A 17836-nucleotide genomic window follows, 5' to 3' on the forward strand; every position below is an offset into this window, starting at 1 on the left:
TCTCTAGCAGACAAGCACCTACTTTTCTAGCCACAGATCTTCCAAGAATTGCAATAAACACTCTCGGCTGCTTATAGGTTCAAAATATATAGTTGTTGTTAAGTATATGTACATCAGGAAAAAAAAGAGGAAGGATATATGCAAAATTATTAATACGGGGAGAGAGTTCTAGGAAGGTCAAAAGCACCAGGAATCTGTCTCCTCATCGAGGCAACACTTGCACTGGCAGAATCTGTCTGATGAACAATCTTGGAATTCTGGGGTCTGTGGAAGGCTTGCAATGTCCAGAGAAGGCTTGGACAATAAATTGCAGTGATTTTGGTCAATTTCAACTCTTAACACAGTAGCAGCTATAAACCCCCACCCTTAACCCCATGGCAGCAGCTATGCATGTGTTCCTGGACCAGCCTGTACATGGCTTGTGGCGGATAAGATGGGAAACAAACCAAAACAACAATAAATTGTCCTTCGAGTGTTGGAGATCGTGCTGCTTCTGATCTCAGTGATGCAGACACACAGGGGTCTTTGTTGCACCGCCCCCCCTCCCCTTCTGGCTGAAGTGACTTCCAGAGAATTTTTTTTCCTTTTCTTCATGTTTCTCTGTTTTCTCTTTTGTGTGCCAGACATTAAAGACTAGGCCATTTGAAGGTAGCTTCACACGTAGGGGAAACTAGATAGATAGGTCTGCCAGAGAAAGGTTCAGGAAATACCCGAGAAGACCTCACGTTTACATCCCAGGCTGATTCTTGGCACAAAGACAACTTACAACAATCAAAGAATAAATAAGTAAACAAATAATCAAAAAGACCCTAAGAAACTCCAAGGAAGGGGAATAAAGCAAATTTCCAGGGTTACTGCATTTTTTATTCAAATGCACAGTTTTCAACAGGAAATCACAAATTCATGAAAAGAAATAGAAAAGTACAGCCCATTCAAAGAAAATAAATTTTAAAAAATCAACAAAAACTATCCCTTAAAAAGATTTAATGGTAAATCTACCAGACAGAGACTTTATAACAGTTGTCTTGAAGATGTTCAAAGATCTAGGGGAAGATGTAGAGAAAGCCAAGAAAACGAATATTATCAAAATAGAAATATCAGTAAAGAGACGTAAAAAAAAATCTAAAGCCGAAAAATACAACTGAAATGAAAAATTAACTAGAGAAAATAAAAGTAGATTTAAACCAGCAGAAGACAACTTGAAGACAAGATAGTCAAACTTACTGAGTCTGAAGAACAGAAAGAGAAGATTAAAAGTGAGCAGAGCCTAAGAGAGCTGTGGGGCACCATCTATATATTTCTTGTGGATTTCCAGAAAGAGAGAAGAGAAGGAGTAGATAGAACATTTGAAGAAATGATACCCAAAGGGCTGGAAGAGTAGCTCAAGTGGTAGACAGCCTGCCTAGCAAGTGTGAGGCCCTGAGTTCAAACTCCAGTACTGCCAAAAGGAAAAGAAAGAAAGAATACCTAAAAACTTTCCAAATTTGACAAAGACATGAATATAAACATTCAAGAAGGTCAGTAAACTCTAAGATGAACTGAAAGCACCTTACACCAAGACACACTATATAATCAAACATTTGAAGAACAGAGAATCTTGAACGCAGCCAGAGACAATTAACTTGTTACACATAAGGACTCCTAACAAGATTATCAGCAGATTTCTCATCAGAACATCAGAGAAGAGAATGTAGTAGACCGATATATTCAGTGTTAAAAGAAAAATCTGTTAACCAAGGATCCTCTGTCTGGCAGAACTCTTTCAAAAAGGAGGACGGAGCTGGGCATGATGGCATTCATCTGTAATCCCAGCGCTCGGGACTGAGGAAGAAGGATCACAAGTGCTAGGTCACCGTGGGCTATGCATCAAGACCCTGTCTCAAAACAGTGAGGGAGAAAATAATACACTCACAGATAAACAAAATCTAGGGGAGTTTATTCTCATTAGACCTGTCCTGCTATCTTAGCTTTCAGGCATCTAGTCCCTTCCTTCTCGGGTCACCTTCCTTGATGTTCCATACAGCTATAGAATGGCCCAGTTTAAACATTGGCTTTGTAAGACTATCACTATTGTTACTTTCTTTCTACTGCAATTTTGCAATTTCTGTATTTTTCTACAATGAATATATTACTCTTATGATCAGAAAAATACAATAATCATCATAGTTCTTATACATATGAAGCTCCTTACATTTTTCAGCTAGCTTGTGAACATATGTCCTTTAATGCTATTTTTTCAAAAGAGGAAACTGTGCTCCTGAAAGTTGAACTTGCTCAAGGTCACATGCCCAGACCTTGTGACCTCTGTCCGGTGCTCCTACCCCTATGCCTCGTTGCTTTTCCTGACATGTTAGACTCTCCAGGAATGAGTCATCCTCACCATCAATGCAGCAAGGCTGTGTGGGACATTGTGCAGGATTTGATCCCCAGCTCATGACAAGCATACACCTGAATCACCCTAGAATGATTTTTATCTTTGTTCATGTCAGTCCAGTCAAGGATGGATTGTAAAGCCAGGCGTGATGGTCCACACCTGCAATCTCAGCTACTTGGGAGGCAGAGGCAGGAGCAGAGCCAGTTCGAGGCTAGCCCAGGCAGTTTATGAAACCCTGTCTCAAAAACAAAAACAAAAGATTTAGGGACATCGCTGAAATGTGGAGCACTTGCCTAGCATGCATGAAGCTCTAGGTTAAATCCCCAGCATTGGGGAGACAGAGAGAGGGTAGGGGAGGAGGTTATGGATAAATTGTAAAGTCTCCTTTGGGCAACGCATAGTCAAGATCTTTTACTTCTCATTGGCGACCATCTTAATTCATTTTCACTGCATTGAAACACAAAGCAGTGCCCAAAGAAATCACTGGGCTCTATCAGCAGGTAATGACTCGGGGAGTGCTCTCTGCTTTGAGGATATGGTGGACAATGCATGGTGTAAGCTCTGGAATGGAAGTCTAGGGTCTGGGTCCCTTCCCTCCTTGGCATTGCCTTGGTCTGGTCTCTCCAGCATGTTCTTTGCTTTCCTTGATCTTTCTGCCAGCTGAATTATTTATGTTTGGTCCTATAAATGTTTATAAGATAGCACTGGGGGGCTGTGATGTAGCTCAGTGACAGACCACTTGTCTAGCATGCACAAGGCCCTGGATTCAATCCCCAGGACTGAAAAAAATATACATTATGGGCTGGAGGCATGGCTCAAGCAGTAGAGCACCTGCCTAGCAGGCGCGAAGCCCAGAGTTCAAACCCCAGTATCACCACCAAAAAAAAAAAAAAAAAAAAAAGACAGCTTCATGTCCACTTTACCTGTTTCTCTGCCCTTTCCCATTTGGGTAAAAATCAGCTCCATGCATATGATGAGACAATCTTCCTGACCTTGGCCTTTCATGAATAAGAAAAAAAACTGTGGTTCTCAACCCTGGCAGGTCTTTTATGTGCAGTGAGTATTCTCACCCTATCCAGTAACATTTCTCTCATTTTTCCACAGTTATCTCTAAAGACACTGCGGTGAGATGCTGGATGAAGCCAGAGTCCTGGGGTTCCGCATGCAGGATAGGCACCCCAGGGGAATGTGTCAGACTCCATACTCAAGCTGTATTCAGTTGACATACAGGCTTTCTGAATGGAGCACTTATTTATTGTAAAAACATGGTTTGCACGGGCTTTTAGAGCATTTTAGACAACTTTTATTTGAGTAATATTTTTAAAGACACCAGTTCTCCAATTTTTTTTTAAGCTTCTTGGCATTCTTCCCTCTGTACAGGTAGAGCCCTGTCCCACACATTGTGCCCATTCTGTGACTTTACATGTGCTTGTGGCCTGGCCCTTTCTAGATTCTGAACTGTTTTTAGAGCGTCCTTAGCTTGCGGGTAGTCCTAAGTCATAAGTATCCACATGGCTTCTTATTGGCATGACTTTATATTCTCATCACAACAACCACAAAAGCAAACCAAATAATGCCTTATAAAAGATGCAGCTCAGAGGAAGTAGTTTGTCCTCCACATCTGACAGTGCCGTGCAACCTCCAGTGAGCAAGACGCCATGTCTCGCTTCCATTTTGCAGTACAGGGATGTCTTTTTGCTGCTTGATGTAAATATATTGCAACGCAAAGGCAAAAGTGGGCTTGGTCCCTCCCATGCCTTCCGCAGGGCCCCTTTTGTAACTGAATTCCTACAAGTAGCCAATGCTCTTACTGTTCATAGTGTCCCTAGCACCCATGTCTCTGTCACTTTCCTCTTATCCCTCTAAGTTCCCAGCCTCATCCTGGTAGTAGCCAGGGTGAGATCAGCTTTATGAGATTTTGGTACTTTTTGTCCCTCTGAAGATTACAAACATACACAACTTCACGATGACAGTAAACTACTAATTGCATCTCAGAGGTCTCCCTCCCCAACCCCCATCTCCAGTAAAGGATTTCCATGCAAAATATGACACCAAAAAGTGTAGAATGAAACATCTCATGAAGTACATGTCTCAAATATCTGGCCACACTCCAACCCTTTAGAAATTTGGGAACATCCATCAGGCAAACAGAGCTCCCTTCTAAGTTGAAGAAGGGCACAACTGGCTTAACCACTCCCCTCGTCTATACTGGGCCCCAAGAGCAGGTGGCAGAGGGTCAATGTGTTCAGCCACCCCAAATGTGGAAAGGGTCAAGCCATGCTGGGGCTGCTGCTCACACCCTTTCCTTGTGCCTCCAAGAGTGAAAGTATCCAAGTACTCCCCATCCGTGGAGGAGGAAGGCTGTGGCAGAGGAGGAAGAGAATGTAGAAGGGAACAGACTGATCCTCAGGCTGGGCTCAAAATAGCTACAGATTAAAGGAAATCAGGGAGGGAAAGCAGTGAATGATAATTTGCTTCAGAACAACCCACTCATGCGGTCATACCTTAAGCACATCAACCCCAGGTCAAGCCATCCAGAAAAGATGGACATGGAGAGAGGCCAGCCAATGTGACTGCAGACACTTGTCTGTTATCTGGAACAAAGACTGACCTCTTACATCAGTGTTGTGCTTTCTAGGTCCACATAGGAGAAACAGCCAGGGTCAAGTTCCCTTCTTCGGGGGATGACTCAGGACAATTGTAACAGCTTAATCAACAGAAGGGAAGCTTCTGAAGGCCTTTTGAATTATTTATTTGTTGTATTGTTTCTGGAAGATTTCCAAAAGGTCAGAATTTATTCTAACAATATACACTCCATCTTCCTCCCAGTTGTGTAAAATAATTATAAAAGCTTTAATTGTCATAATGAAGAAGACCCCAAGCAAGGGTAATCCACCTTTGGAGTAGATTGCCCTGAGGAGGTGGCCACAGGTTCACATTCTGCACTGCTGGGATGAAAATGAAAAATAAAACTCTTCAAGGGCAGAGGGAAGGAAGGAGCAAAAACCAAAAATAGCATGTAGGGAGAAATCTCAGGAATATGGCATCACATGTTTCCTCAAGACCTACCGCTGAACCCACAACCCTCTGAGCTCATGCTCCTGCATGGTTCCCTCTGGCAGGGTATAGACCAAGCCCTTGTCCATGAACTCTCACTCACAGGCCTCCCTGCCATCCTCACTTCCTCTCACTGACGCTAGTCTATGACTCTCCCAATGTTTCATCTGTATTTTATATTTATGTCTCCCTCTGCAGATTCATTCCTTTGTACCTAATAAACTTTAATAAGTGGAAGTGCTTCTGGTCATTTCCTTATGCAGCCCATCTGCTATCCCTCATACTAATCTAAGTGAAATTTTTGTAATTGACATGAAGTAACTGTACCTATTATAGGATACAGTGTGGTGTTGCAGTATATGTATACAAATATGCAAGGATCAAACTTGAGTACTAAGCCACACCTATTTAAGGATTGGGAGGAGTTCTAAGCATGCCAGGGAAAAACGGATATTTACACAGATCTGTACATGCTGTAACCTACTATTTTAGAAAGAGGGCTATGAGTACTCTTTTCAGCAGACTAACAACGTGTATAGAAAAGCCAAGCAAAAGAAAAGAAAACTTGGTTTCAGACGCATTTTTTAAAGTAGGTAAGTTTATCAGCTTTATAACTGTAAAATGGCCAGAGTGCATTGCTTATAAATTCTGCTAACTTGTGTTGAAATGGAGCAACTTTCAACCAAAAGTGTGCTTAGTCCACCTCCCATAATTCAGCAAACCCCTCAAAAATAGATGCCTGCGTGAAGCAGAGTCATCTCAACCTCCACCATGTTTTACGTGGACACAGGCACCTGGTAAGAGATATTTATCTGCTGGTTGAGCTGGCTCAGACTTAGAGCTTGGAAGGCAAATGTGGATTTGAATCTCTAGTTTGTCTCTTAGGAGTTTGGAAAAGTAAATTACTTAGTCAACCCTTCAGTTTCTTCATCTGTCAAATGGGGACAAAAATGTGCACCTAGTTACAGTAGTGAAGACACATGGGAAATCCCTGAACCCTTGGGTCACTTCATAGCTAGGTAAGGACACTCCACACTCTGGGGAGCAACCAGTTTGCGGGTTCGAGACTCAGTTACAAGCAGGCCTTCATTTAAGCCTTTGCTGAGTAGCTCCAGCCATATTTCACTAACTGCAGAGTCAGAGGGGTAATTAAAATTCATAGATGTTCCAAAAATAAATCTCATCTAGACACTAATTTTAAAATTAGCCACTATATACTTTGCATCTGAATGAGTTAAGAAGCTGACTGGTTTTGTCTGCTCCCATATTGGTGGAGGACACAAAAACTCTTTAATGATCAAAAGGGCCAATGTGAGTAGGGAAGAAAAGCAAGGACCCAAAATGACTTATAAAGTAGATGATGAACTTTGGAGTCACTGACCATGGTGGGTAGTAAAGGAGCTGTAATTTTAGGTACCTCTCACAGAGTTAAGAATGGAGAGGAAGCCCCCAGAGAGATGAAAGGAGTAGCTTAATAGGAAGGGCTATAGACTCCAGGTGTGTGTAAGTCACTTTTAGTTATCTTGACAAGATACCTGAGAAAATAACTTAAGAGAGGAGAATTTATTTTGGTTCCCAGTTTTAGAGGTTTCAGTCCATCACTGGCTGGCTCCATTACTTTTGGCATGAGGTGAAGCAGAATATCACAGCAGAGAGGGAGCGATGGAGCAGAGTTTCGTACCTCATGGCAACTAAAAAGCAGCAAGAAGAGCATCCAAAAAGAGCAAGGAAGAGACCAGAGACAAGATACAACTGTCAAAGACACACCCCCACTTCCTCCAATAAGGTTCTACCTTCCCCTATTTCCACCACGTCACAGTATTCCAGTCAATCATAAATCCATCAACCAATTAATCCATTGATAAGTCAGAGTAATCATGATTCAATCACCTCTCAGTAACTGGATACACCTGCTGAGGACCAACTCATTAACACATGAGCCTTCATATCCAAACCATAACAAGGAGCAAGTTCCAAATTCTCAGACTGTGCCCCAAGAGGCTTTGGCAGTTTTCATAAACCAATTCTGTTATGGGTTGAATTGTGCCCCCTATCCAATCTTATATTGATGTTGTAACCCCCTGCATGTCAGAATGTGACCTTATTTGGAAATAAGGTCATTACAGATACTTAAAACAAGGTCACACTGGAGTAGAGTGGCCCCAAATCCAGTATGACTGGTATCCTTATTAAAAGGGGAAAATTGGACATGATCGTTCACACAGGGAGAGTGTGATGTGAAGAGGAAGGCAGAGACTGGAGTGATACCTAAGATGCCAGCTAAGCAGCAAAAGCTAGGTAAGAGGCATGAACGAGTTCCCCTCATAGCCCTCAGAAAGAACCAAGGGCTTGAACTCGATCCTGAACTTTAAAGAGAGGAAACTTGATCTTGAACATGTAGACTCCAAACTGTGTGACAGTAAATTTCTCCTAGTTACATCACCCAGTTTGTGGTATTTTTGTTACATCAGCCCTAGCAAACGAATACATACTCTGTCACCTTGGAGTTTTGCATGTTTATGGGGAAAAAAAGGCTGAGACTAATGTTAAAGAATTAGCAGTTCTTTCTCCTGCAAACAGAGCAATCTTCCAGTCTAACCTTGGCACAGGTCACTTGCTTCGAGCTTCTAAGTCCTAATCTCCTAAATAAGACATCAGTTCCATTTTGCCTGTCACAAGAGTGAAAGAGCAGGCTTTTCTCTTAAGTGACATTCTCCTGTTGTGGAGTTGCTAAAGCTTTAAAAGAGGCTTGGCATAGCACCAGCCATTCTGATAACCTCTAGATTTCTAATTTCTAGTATGGATTTTTAATTTTAAAAAAACCTTGGTGAAATGTACAGCATTAAATTCATCATCTTAACCATCTTAGTGTTCAATATTGTACATCTACATTGTTGTACAGGATACCTATCACCACCATCCATGATGAAAGAAGTGTTTTCATCTTGCATAAATGAAACTCTATATCATTGAACAATAATTCCATACTTCCCCTCCCCCAAGCCCATAAATTTGACTATTCTAGACACTTCACGTACATGGAATTATATCCTCTTGTGACTAGTTCGTTTCACTCAGCATAATGCCCTGAACTGCCCATACATATTGTATTGTCAGAATGTCCTTCCCCTCTTTAAGGTTGAATAATATTCCATTATATGGATATGTCACATTTTGTCTATCCATCTATCTATGGATACTTGCTTCCACCTTTTAGCTATTGTGTATGAGGCAAGTTGGAAACTGTGTGCACAAGTATCTCTTCCAGATCCTGTTTTCAATTCTTTTGTGCATATACTTACGTGGAATTGTTGGGTCATAGTTCTAGTTGTAATTTTTTGAGCCACCTCTATATTGTTTTCCACAATGGGCATACCATTTTACGTTCCCACCAACAGTGCACAAGGGTCCCAGTTTCTCCACATCTAACACTTGTTATTTTCATTGTTTTAGTCCCTGTCTTGATGGATCTGAATTGGCAGCTCATTGTAGTTTTGGGGTTATTTTTAACAAGTGAATTAATCCAAAGGATGATACATAATGCAGAAAATTGCAGAACTGGTTGAGTTTTCTGAATATCTCAGTCAGAAAAACATATCCTCTCTCACACATTTTTCTGTGCTGTGACTGATGCCAGCATCTACTCATGGAACACATGATAGAAGAGGCCACTGGACATTAATTGCAGTATTTTTATTGTATGTTTGATGCATTTAGAGACAATTCCAAGGGCAAGCACTGGATAGGGAAATTATCTGGTTTGTAGATATTTGTACAAAAGACTGTTAAGACTACATAGTCAAGTCCCGACACAGGAAACAGAAATGTTTTCTTTCATATTATTCCCTGCCAATATCATTTTCCAGCTAATACATTTAGATTCTCACAACATGATTGCAAACAAAGTATACACTGGTTCCCACAAGAATTCTGTGTATGACATTTCGAGATGGTTGGTGTCAATCAGATAAAGCACATTTGACACATACCATAGAAGGGGAGTGGGGACTTGGGACTGTGCAGGATGAAATGCCACACGAAATGCCACACCTACAGGAAGCATAAGGTAGTGCTGAGACAACAGGACAGGTGACCTGCCACACCTCCTCCTCCTGCACATAAGCATGGCCTGTGAAACAGGTCCCCTCCCTTCCCCCCACCCCATGCTTTCTCCTAAGGCTGAGAGCACAGCTGAAGGTCTTTCCAAAAAAGGGTCACAGCTCTTCATTTGCCTCGTTGATGATTATTTTTGTATACCTAATGATTCACCCAGTATTAAAGCAACTTCACTACTAAGATCCAATAGGCATATACCCATCCTGTTAGTTACGTAAAGTAGACTCCTAAAAATGACCCTGGGTCTTCAATTTTGGGTGCTAAGGGATACCTGTAATTTTTATTATATCCTTATTCTACCTAACGGTGCAAGCCACCTTCAAGAAAGAGGACTGTTCCTGCTTTGTTAATTTACTTTCACTGGAGCATCTGTCCTTGTGCTTGAGGGATGTTTTTACCCATGGTAAACCCCATTTACTAGACAAGGCTGATTCAGGTTATAAGGGGATATGGGAGAGAGATATATCCTTTAGAGCCATGATGACTTCTTTCTGCACAAAGCATGCACAGGTGCACCCCCTCCCCCGCATAATAGACACGCAAATGGTATTTCTAGAAGGCTATTTACACTCAGTGACCTTTAAACTACTTCATCCTAATATTCATTTTTTTTTCATGTTGCCTTCAAAAAAGCAATTCCTGACCAAGAAATTATCCATATAAGTTTTTCAAAGCAAAGTCTGCTATGAGCATTTCAAAGTGAACATCCTTCCCACAGCTGTCTACTCAAAATTCAACATACTTCAAGCTGTTCATTTAAGTGGATGAAAGTGTAAGCAGTCACATCACTTCTGGTCTTTCCCCACCCATTCCAAGCACAAAGAACCTGTCCACTGCTATTATCTGGGTTTTGACAGTGTACAGACCACCTCCATTGCCTGGTGGGATAAACCAGACCCAGTTTAACTTCCAGGCTGTGCATGGAGGGGCCACCACATCCTCTAGCGTTAAGACAAAGAGATCACCACTGTGATGTGCAGTGCCAGCCAAGACAGCTCTCAAGGAGAACTGACCCTTCTCTGCAATGCTTGACAAAAGTCAGTGTCCAACAGCAGAAGTAGCATTGTGTTTCCACCTCATGACTGGACATTGACATCAAGTTGTCAGGGATATCTGTGTCCTTGGCCACAGTAATGAAAGAAGGACCCTATGTAATTTATGCTTACTACACTTCTCTGACCAAACCCTGAATCACCTTCGCTGTCTCAGACACATCAGATCTATGAAATGTCTTCCTAACAAGTGAAGATGAGACCACACAGTGAAATCTTACAATGGCTTTCTGCAACATTTGTTTTAAATAATGCTGCAGGTGGACTTGGGCGTGGATAGGTACCTACATCCTCCTTAAATGTCAGCCTTCCCCCTTACCTGCTGTAGACACCTTCAGATTGGCTGCTCTACCTGAGACCCTCAATTCATCAACAGTGGAAACCAGAGGACACCTGCCCAAAGCACTTAACACTACAAGCCACCACTACCGATTGCTATGAACTTTAGAGCTAAAATCTTCTATACATTTCTCAACCATTTGTGATCAAGACTTCGAAGTAAAAAGCTCACAGCATACCTACACCTACCCACAACCACTCTTAAGGAAGCAGGGTAGAAAAAAAAGATAAGCTCCAATAAAAACCCCTGATCCTCAATGTTCACATCCACGTAAGGAGGGGCTGGGTCCCTGCCAGTTCTCACAGCCTGTGGTAATGCTGCTGAGAAGGAGTTTCTAGCCCTAAGACTACTGATACAATATTCCCATTTGCAGATTCCTGTCAAGGATAGGGAAGCATAATTAGGTCCAATGGCACTTTCCCACTCGCTTCTCTATTAATATAAACTTCCACTGTGTCATCTCTGCTCTACTTGTCAGCTCAGAGGTGGTACAGAGTTCCAATAGATGGAGGTAAGCACTCCTTCCCCTCCCCTCCCACCTGTGTCAGCCACCCATCTGCAGGCAACTGCTGGCAGATTGGGCAAGAGGACAGCTGCTTCACATGCTGATCTGCGGGATCTAACAGGAGCAGGAGGGGCAGAGCTGGAATGTCACCCTAAGAAAAAATGCTTCCACATCCGTCTGTTGCCCTCTTGCCCCTGCCATCCCAGCACTAAACCCACTGGGTCTTTCTTGCACACTTTCTGTCCTCTACTGATGAGTCAACTCCTTTATGTGAACACAGTCTTGGAAACAAATCAGCTAGACTACAGTGTCTCTGCTGAGAAAAAGTAGTGAGTGTTAGAATTACAGCTACTTTACCTGCAGTCTCAATAGTCAAGAGTTTCTCATTTTCTCTCCCTCATTAGCTGGGAATCACAGCTATGTGGGGTGGTACCATGCCACAAGGCCATTTAATGAAATCCTAGGCTAGTTGTGTAGGGAGAGCAATCACCTCTGGGGAAAGCCACATGGTGACTCAGGAAGCCACTGGCATAGCTGTCTTGGAATCTCTAAGGTGGGTACATTCCAGCTAACACCAATGCCCAGCTCCTATGCCTGTGGAAGCAAGTCTGGACCTACTGAACATGGGCACAGTGCATGGAAGACAAGTCCTTCAGGGTCACAGGCACTGGGATAGAGCTGGGACTGCAGAAAAGCCCCCTTGTTCCTTCCCAGTGGCTTTGTTCCCCAGGACACACGTGTGGGGACTGTGTTCCAGCAAAGAGGTTCTCTCTGACTACACACACAAGGGCCCTGTGTGCAGACAAATGCTTGTTAACCTGGGAGAAACCAGTATGGAGAGAAAGACTAAAACTTCAAAAATGGTTACTTTTCCCACCAATTCAGTCCCCTCTTAGGAGGCTAATGTGTCTATTGTCATGGGAATACAAGAAGAGCAGCTTCAAATCCATAATTTGTCACACAACTGAACAACAGGCAAGGAAGACACAGTTACATAGCAAAGGAAGGGACCTATGCAGCAGAGAAGGGGATGTTTAGAGACACAGGGGATAAGCTGGATTTGGCTTCAGAAAAGGAGGCTACATGGTAACTTTCTCATTTTACTCAAACAGGAGAGTGGTTGTTCTGCTGGTAATTTAGTCAGGTGGGAAGTTGGAAATAAGAAGAGGGAGGGGAGGTATACTTCACTTAAAGAACTTAATCTCCGTGTCGACACAGTCATAGAAAAGGTCCCCCACCTCAGCGGGGTCCAGGGGGTCAGGGCTGCTCAGGATTTCTTCCATGGCTTCCAGGCCTTGCTTCTCCAGCTCCAGCATGGTCTTTCTCAGTGTGCGGCCTTGCTCCTGAGGAAAGATAAGGACACTTCACATATCAGCAAAACAGTGGGGGTTGTTGCAATGGACACTGCCCACTGTCCTGCCCACTCCTTCTAATCTCATCCCACAAGATTGCCACAGAGACTGTTCTAGAACATGGTTATGTTACTAGCCTGCTCAGGACACTTACACAGCTCCAACTGCTTTCAGGATAGCAGTAACATTCATGGAAGGTCTTGGTCTTGCTCACCTATTCTCTAGCCAGGCATTTCCTTCTCCCTTTTTTTTGGCTGCACTGGGGTTTGAACTAGGCCTTCATGCTTGCTAGGCAAGTGCTTTTATGGCTTGAGCCCCTCCACCAGCGCCATCTACCCCCTCTTCAGCCAAACCGAATAAACTGCATTCCTCCATCCCATGATACTCTTTCTTGCTACTGCAAGGTGACACTGTCCTCTGGAGGACTTTTCCCTGCCTCATTGCTTGGGCAACTTGTGCCTATCTTCAGATCTTGTGGGAAGGCTTTTCCTCCAGACATCCATGACACAATCCCTACATCCCTGCCATGGTCACCACACTCCATCTTGTGATGGCTGATCTACATGGCTGTGTGCCTCATTACACTATGATCTTCTGGGCAGCAACAACGGGGCTTATCTTTGCCCTCTAATGACTGAAACATAGTGGTCATTCTCAAAAGGTGTTTATTGAAGGAATAAATGGCTCACTGAATAAACACATGCCATGTCTATCCTCCAGTCACTCTTTTTCTGAGATGGTGAAAGCTCTTCTTCCAAGTGGGACTCTCATTTACAGCACACAACAGAGAAAGCTTTCATCATTCCAAGATGTCCCAGAACTAAGAAGTTGCTCTTCCCTTCTGTCCACCACTTCCTACTGCTGCCTTGACTCAAACCAAGTCATTTCTAAATGTCAAAACCCTCCAACCTCATCAGTCCATCTCTGAACACAACCCTTCCTACCCAGTTTGTTGCCCAGTATCCACAAAAGCAGACCACATGGAATGACATTTTTAGTCTTCTTGAGGCTTACAGTCACCCACTTTGAAAATAATCACTGTCAGGAACTAATCTGGACATTCCTGAATAAAAACTCAGTTTAATGCAGCAAAGCATTCATGGTTTGAGGGGAATGTCTGGCAAGAGAGGAACCAAAATAAAATAACCATGTGACTTCCACATGTCCAATAGCCAATTCTGTAGAAAAGAAGGGCAAGTACTACAAAAAATGAGAATGCCTTTCTCAGATGTATCTTCTGAATTCATCTGGATTTCCTGTTGGTTTTGCCCTTTATATATGTACATATATATGTATTTAGATTGTCCACCATGCCAAATATAAGAAAAAAGCTTGCCTATGCCACCAATTTATCTGATAGGTGTCTCTTGTTCTCAAGCAAATTACACCTATAGAAAGTCATTGCATCAATGCTTAGAGAAGCAGATGAATGCCTCACAACCACAATTCTCCTTCCTTCCTGCAGTAAAATATAGGCTTGGATTTTATATGAAAATTTAGCACTAATGGTTGTTGTGGGCATTGACTGTGTGCTGGGGAACATAGGCGGGGTGTTTTTCTTATTTGAATTGATATCTTTTAACTTTATTAACCAAAGCTTGGTAGGTGGGAAAAACACATTTTGAGGTTTTAAAACAAACTGAGAACTTGAGAATCATTTTTTTTTGAAAACTCCATTTGTATTATGATAAAATATTCATAACATAAAATTTACTCTTTTAACAATTTTTAAATATACAACTGTTTAGTACATCCACACTGTTTTTGCAATCATCACTACCATCCACCTCCAAAACTTTTTTTGATGAATTACTTTCTTGAAATGGCATGACTGAATCTTTAAATAAAGGATTACTACCAAGTACAGTTTCTTATCCCCAAAGAATTTTAGATAGCACATAAGCAGTCATCCCTACTAGAACTTACATCTCTATTTCTCCTAAGGAAACAGGTGTGTCTTAGCCCACTGAGTTCGAGAATAACATCAAAAGTAGAGGCTTGGTTTTATTTGGTTTCAGGAGACTGGGTAAGACAATGAATACCAGGAAAAGGGTCCAGAAAAGCACTCTGAAACTGGCTTTCTGTGAGATACTGGTAAAACATGAAAGGAAGGAACTGAGCTTGCTAGCTGCTTCCCTGACCCTCTCTTGTTGACTTTAACACCCTCCCTGGCCCTCACCCAGCCTCACCTGGTCACTTTCAATGACGGCACGTGCCCACTCGTGGGCCTTGTACAGCTCATGCCGGCGGTCTGGTTTCTCCTGGAACCGAGGCTCCTTTTTGGCAGGATCGTCATCCCCAAAACAGGGAGACTGTGCTTTAGGGACAAGTTTTACATCGTCAACAAAGATGAAAGGCTTGAATATGGACCTGGAGAAAAAGGAGAGCCACTTCAGCCACACTGAGCTTGGGGCCTGAGGACACTCAGGCAATTGTTCTTCTATTTGGCAAACACTTTCTGAGCCAAGTTGGGTGGTGGGTAGTGGGTGGTGGGTGGGTACAGGCCATGAGAAACACAACTGCATGTCTGAGTAGCTATTTCAGTAAAACTAGCATCCATTTGTAAGCTGTAAATTCTACTTACAGCAAGGAGACATCAAAACAGACTTTCTCTGTTCTGGAAAGACCACATGAGAAGCCCCTTTTAGTTGCATAAAGTAAGGCAAGTAGACATGCAGGTTGTGGGACGAGGATCTTTAAAAAAAGGAGTGCCATTGAGTACAGTTTTACCCCATCTATCTGAGTTGAAGGAGGCGCTCCCCTTTCTCTCCTAGACAGGATCCTGTGTTTTTGTTATTGAGGTTCTACCTTATTGAAAAATCCTTGTGGTATCTCACAGACTCAAGAAAGACAGAGTAAGACCGATGTCAGCAAAGGATCCTGGAAGCCCCAGAGGGAGCATGACTGAGAAGCAGAAGTCTGATTGTATGCTAATGCTAGTGCTGGCTTAGCAGGCGGCCAATACCCCTTATTCTTTTTCACTCAGTTCTTCTGGCAGGATGGACATAGCTTAGGGGAAATGGCTGTGTGCAGGCTTGCACAAGCACCACACACACACACACACACACACGCATGCGCACATGAGTCTTACATGTAGAGTTGTGGCCCAGACCACAGGGTAAGTGGAAACCCACAATGAACTAACACTTTAAAAAGAGCCTTTTTCTCTATTTTAAACCCAGAGAAAGCAGTGCTGGGACAAAGAGGCACTCATTCATAGCAGGCACAGGCACCACTGGGCCTGAGGGTGTCTATTGTCAGCCACACGGACAGTCCCTGCAATAAGGACAGGGAGAAGTCCCTCACACCCTATGTGTGGTTATCAATTTGTCTGTCTGATGTGGACATTTTTTTCTCCTCTCAAAGTGTGTACCTTGGCACACTCCAAGCAGCCTCAGACTGGGTTAGAAGTGAGCTGGGATGTTGACTTCTTCATCTCTTAGGTGTGCGGGGCTTAGGGCAGTCAGAGCACCCTTGCCAGTGTGTCACACAAGTATTTTTATGTGCACCATGTTCTAAAAAGGACTGGAAACCTGTCGCCCTAGTGACTTTGGTCGTGCCCTTAGACTTGCAGCATCAGCATCACTGAAGAACATCAGGCTTCACCCCTTCCTGCTGAATCAGAATCTGCACTGTAACAAGGCCAAAGGTCATTTATAACACCCCTATCTAAGGAGCACTGAGAAGGAACCTCTAGGCTAGTTCACTGAGGCCACCATGGGGAAGAGCACTCAACAGAGGAAAGACACTGGTCACAACATGCTAAACTGGAGTCCAGACTAATTTGAACTGAATGTCAAAAGTAGTGAGACCTTTGTGTCCCAAGCTGTGAGTGAGTGGTGCTAGTTAAGAACGAGTTGGGCCCTCTGCCATGTCCTCCCTAGTTGATGTACAAACATCTCGTATGCACAGAAGACTGGACATCCTCAGCCCTATCTCTGGGGAGTATAAGGCATGCCAGGTTGGGCTGTCCCAAAGCCCTTCTCTCCTCAGCCATCATCAAGAAGTCCCCCAAGAACATGCTTCCACTTCTACAGCTTCTTGGAAATAGATCAATCTTTCCCCTACTACTGACTGTTAGAGTGAAAAAGGAATTAATGCAAATGCCAAACTGCTAAACCAATTTTGATACCTGGGAAGGGGAGAAAGAAGAGGTAGGGAGGGAAGGAGTCAAAGGAACAGGAAGAAAGGGAAGGAGAGAAAAAGAGTGTGCCCAGCACAGAGGCATCCAGATCACCTGTCTCTGGGTCCCCCAGCACTGACTTCACAGTTGCATCACAGGCCCTGTCCTGTTCTCCAGGGCCACACAACCCTCAGGGGATCCTTAAGTCAGTGCACATCCTGTACCAGTCAGCAGACCATGCTGACTGGCACAGCGACCCTTCTACAGCAAAGGGACCTGGGACTCCTACCTCATAGCCCCAAGTCTACTTGGGCTATACCTTCTCAGCTCTGGGGATCTGAGCTAGGCAAAACCAGTGACAAAGTGGCTCCTGCTTGGAATTGCCGTGGGTTGGTGTAGGCTCCACAACCAGTGGCCAAGGCAGCTACAATCTCCAGCAGAGCCCAATGAGCCAGGACTAGAAAGGAGAAAACGAAACTCCAAGGGGGAGAGAGGGGAGACAGACAGATAGAGAAAGCAACCAAGTTCCTTATATCTCCTGAGCACACTGACACTAAGGTAGGTCACACATGTCATTTTCCTAGAACTTCCTCTACCTTACTCCCCCTTTCATTTTGAGTATTTATACTTTCCTATCTATAAGGGCCTCTTGGGACAATGCTGCTCTAAAAACTATTTCTCTGAAAAAAGAATAAGCCCAGGTTTATAGTGTTTGCCAATTCCCCTGGCGTAAATACTCCCTCTGTGATCCATTTCAAGACACTAATGACATCACAGTCCATGGCGTTGGCCAGAGATGCACACAATCAGCATCCTCTAAGTCTACATTTGACACTGTTTCAAAATACTAGGTACCTCTCTGAATATTCTCTCATTCCCCTAATTCTTCACATCACTGAAACTAACATGTACTGAGT

The 17836-nt window shown here is 43.3% G+C and overlaps 2 protein-coding genes across 4 annotated transcripts in view; one reads left to right on the forward strand and one right to left on the reverse strand.

Annotated features, from left to right (window-relative positions):
• Positions 1-5691, forward strand: part of Wipf3 (WAS/WASL interacting protein family member 3) — an 85909-nt gene extending 80218 nt beyond the window's left edge. Inside the window, exon 9 of the mRNA XM_074065218.1 lies at positions 3479-5691. Within this exon, the coding sequence (XP_073921319.1) occupies positions 3479-3502 (24 nt within the window). The 3' untranslated portion in view covers positions 3503-5691. The remainder of the gene's footprint in view (positions 1-3478) is intronic.
• Positions 5692-9109: 3418 nt separating this feature from the next.
• The window catches only part of Scrn1 (secernin 1), a 53169-nt gene continuing 44442 nt past the window's right edge, over positions 9110-17836 (reverse strand). For all 3 annotated transcript variants that reach the window (XM_074065219.1, XM_074065221.1, XM_074065220.1), the window contains exons 7-8: positions 14986-15166; positions 9110-12787 (exon numbers count right to left, since the gene is read on the reverse strand). In XM_074065219.1, coding sequence (XP_073921320.1) covers positions 12629-12787; positions 14986-15166 — 340 coding nt within the window. In that variant the 3' untranslated portion in view covers positions 9110-12628. The remainder of the gene's footprint in view (positions 12788-14985; positions 15167-17836) is intronic.

This window comes from Castor canadensis, chromosome 2 (genome assembly GCF_047511655.1).
Source record: "Castor canadensis chromosome 2, mCasCan1.hap1v2, whole genome shotgun sequence".
NCBI classification, from domain to species: Eukaryota; Metazoa; Chordata; class Mammalia; order Rodentia; family Castoridae; genus Castor; species Castor canadensis.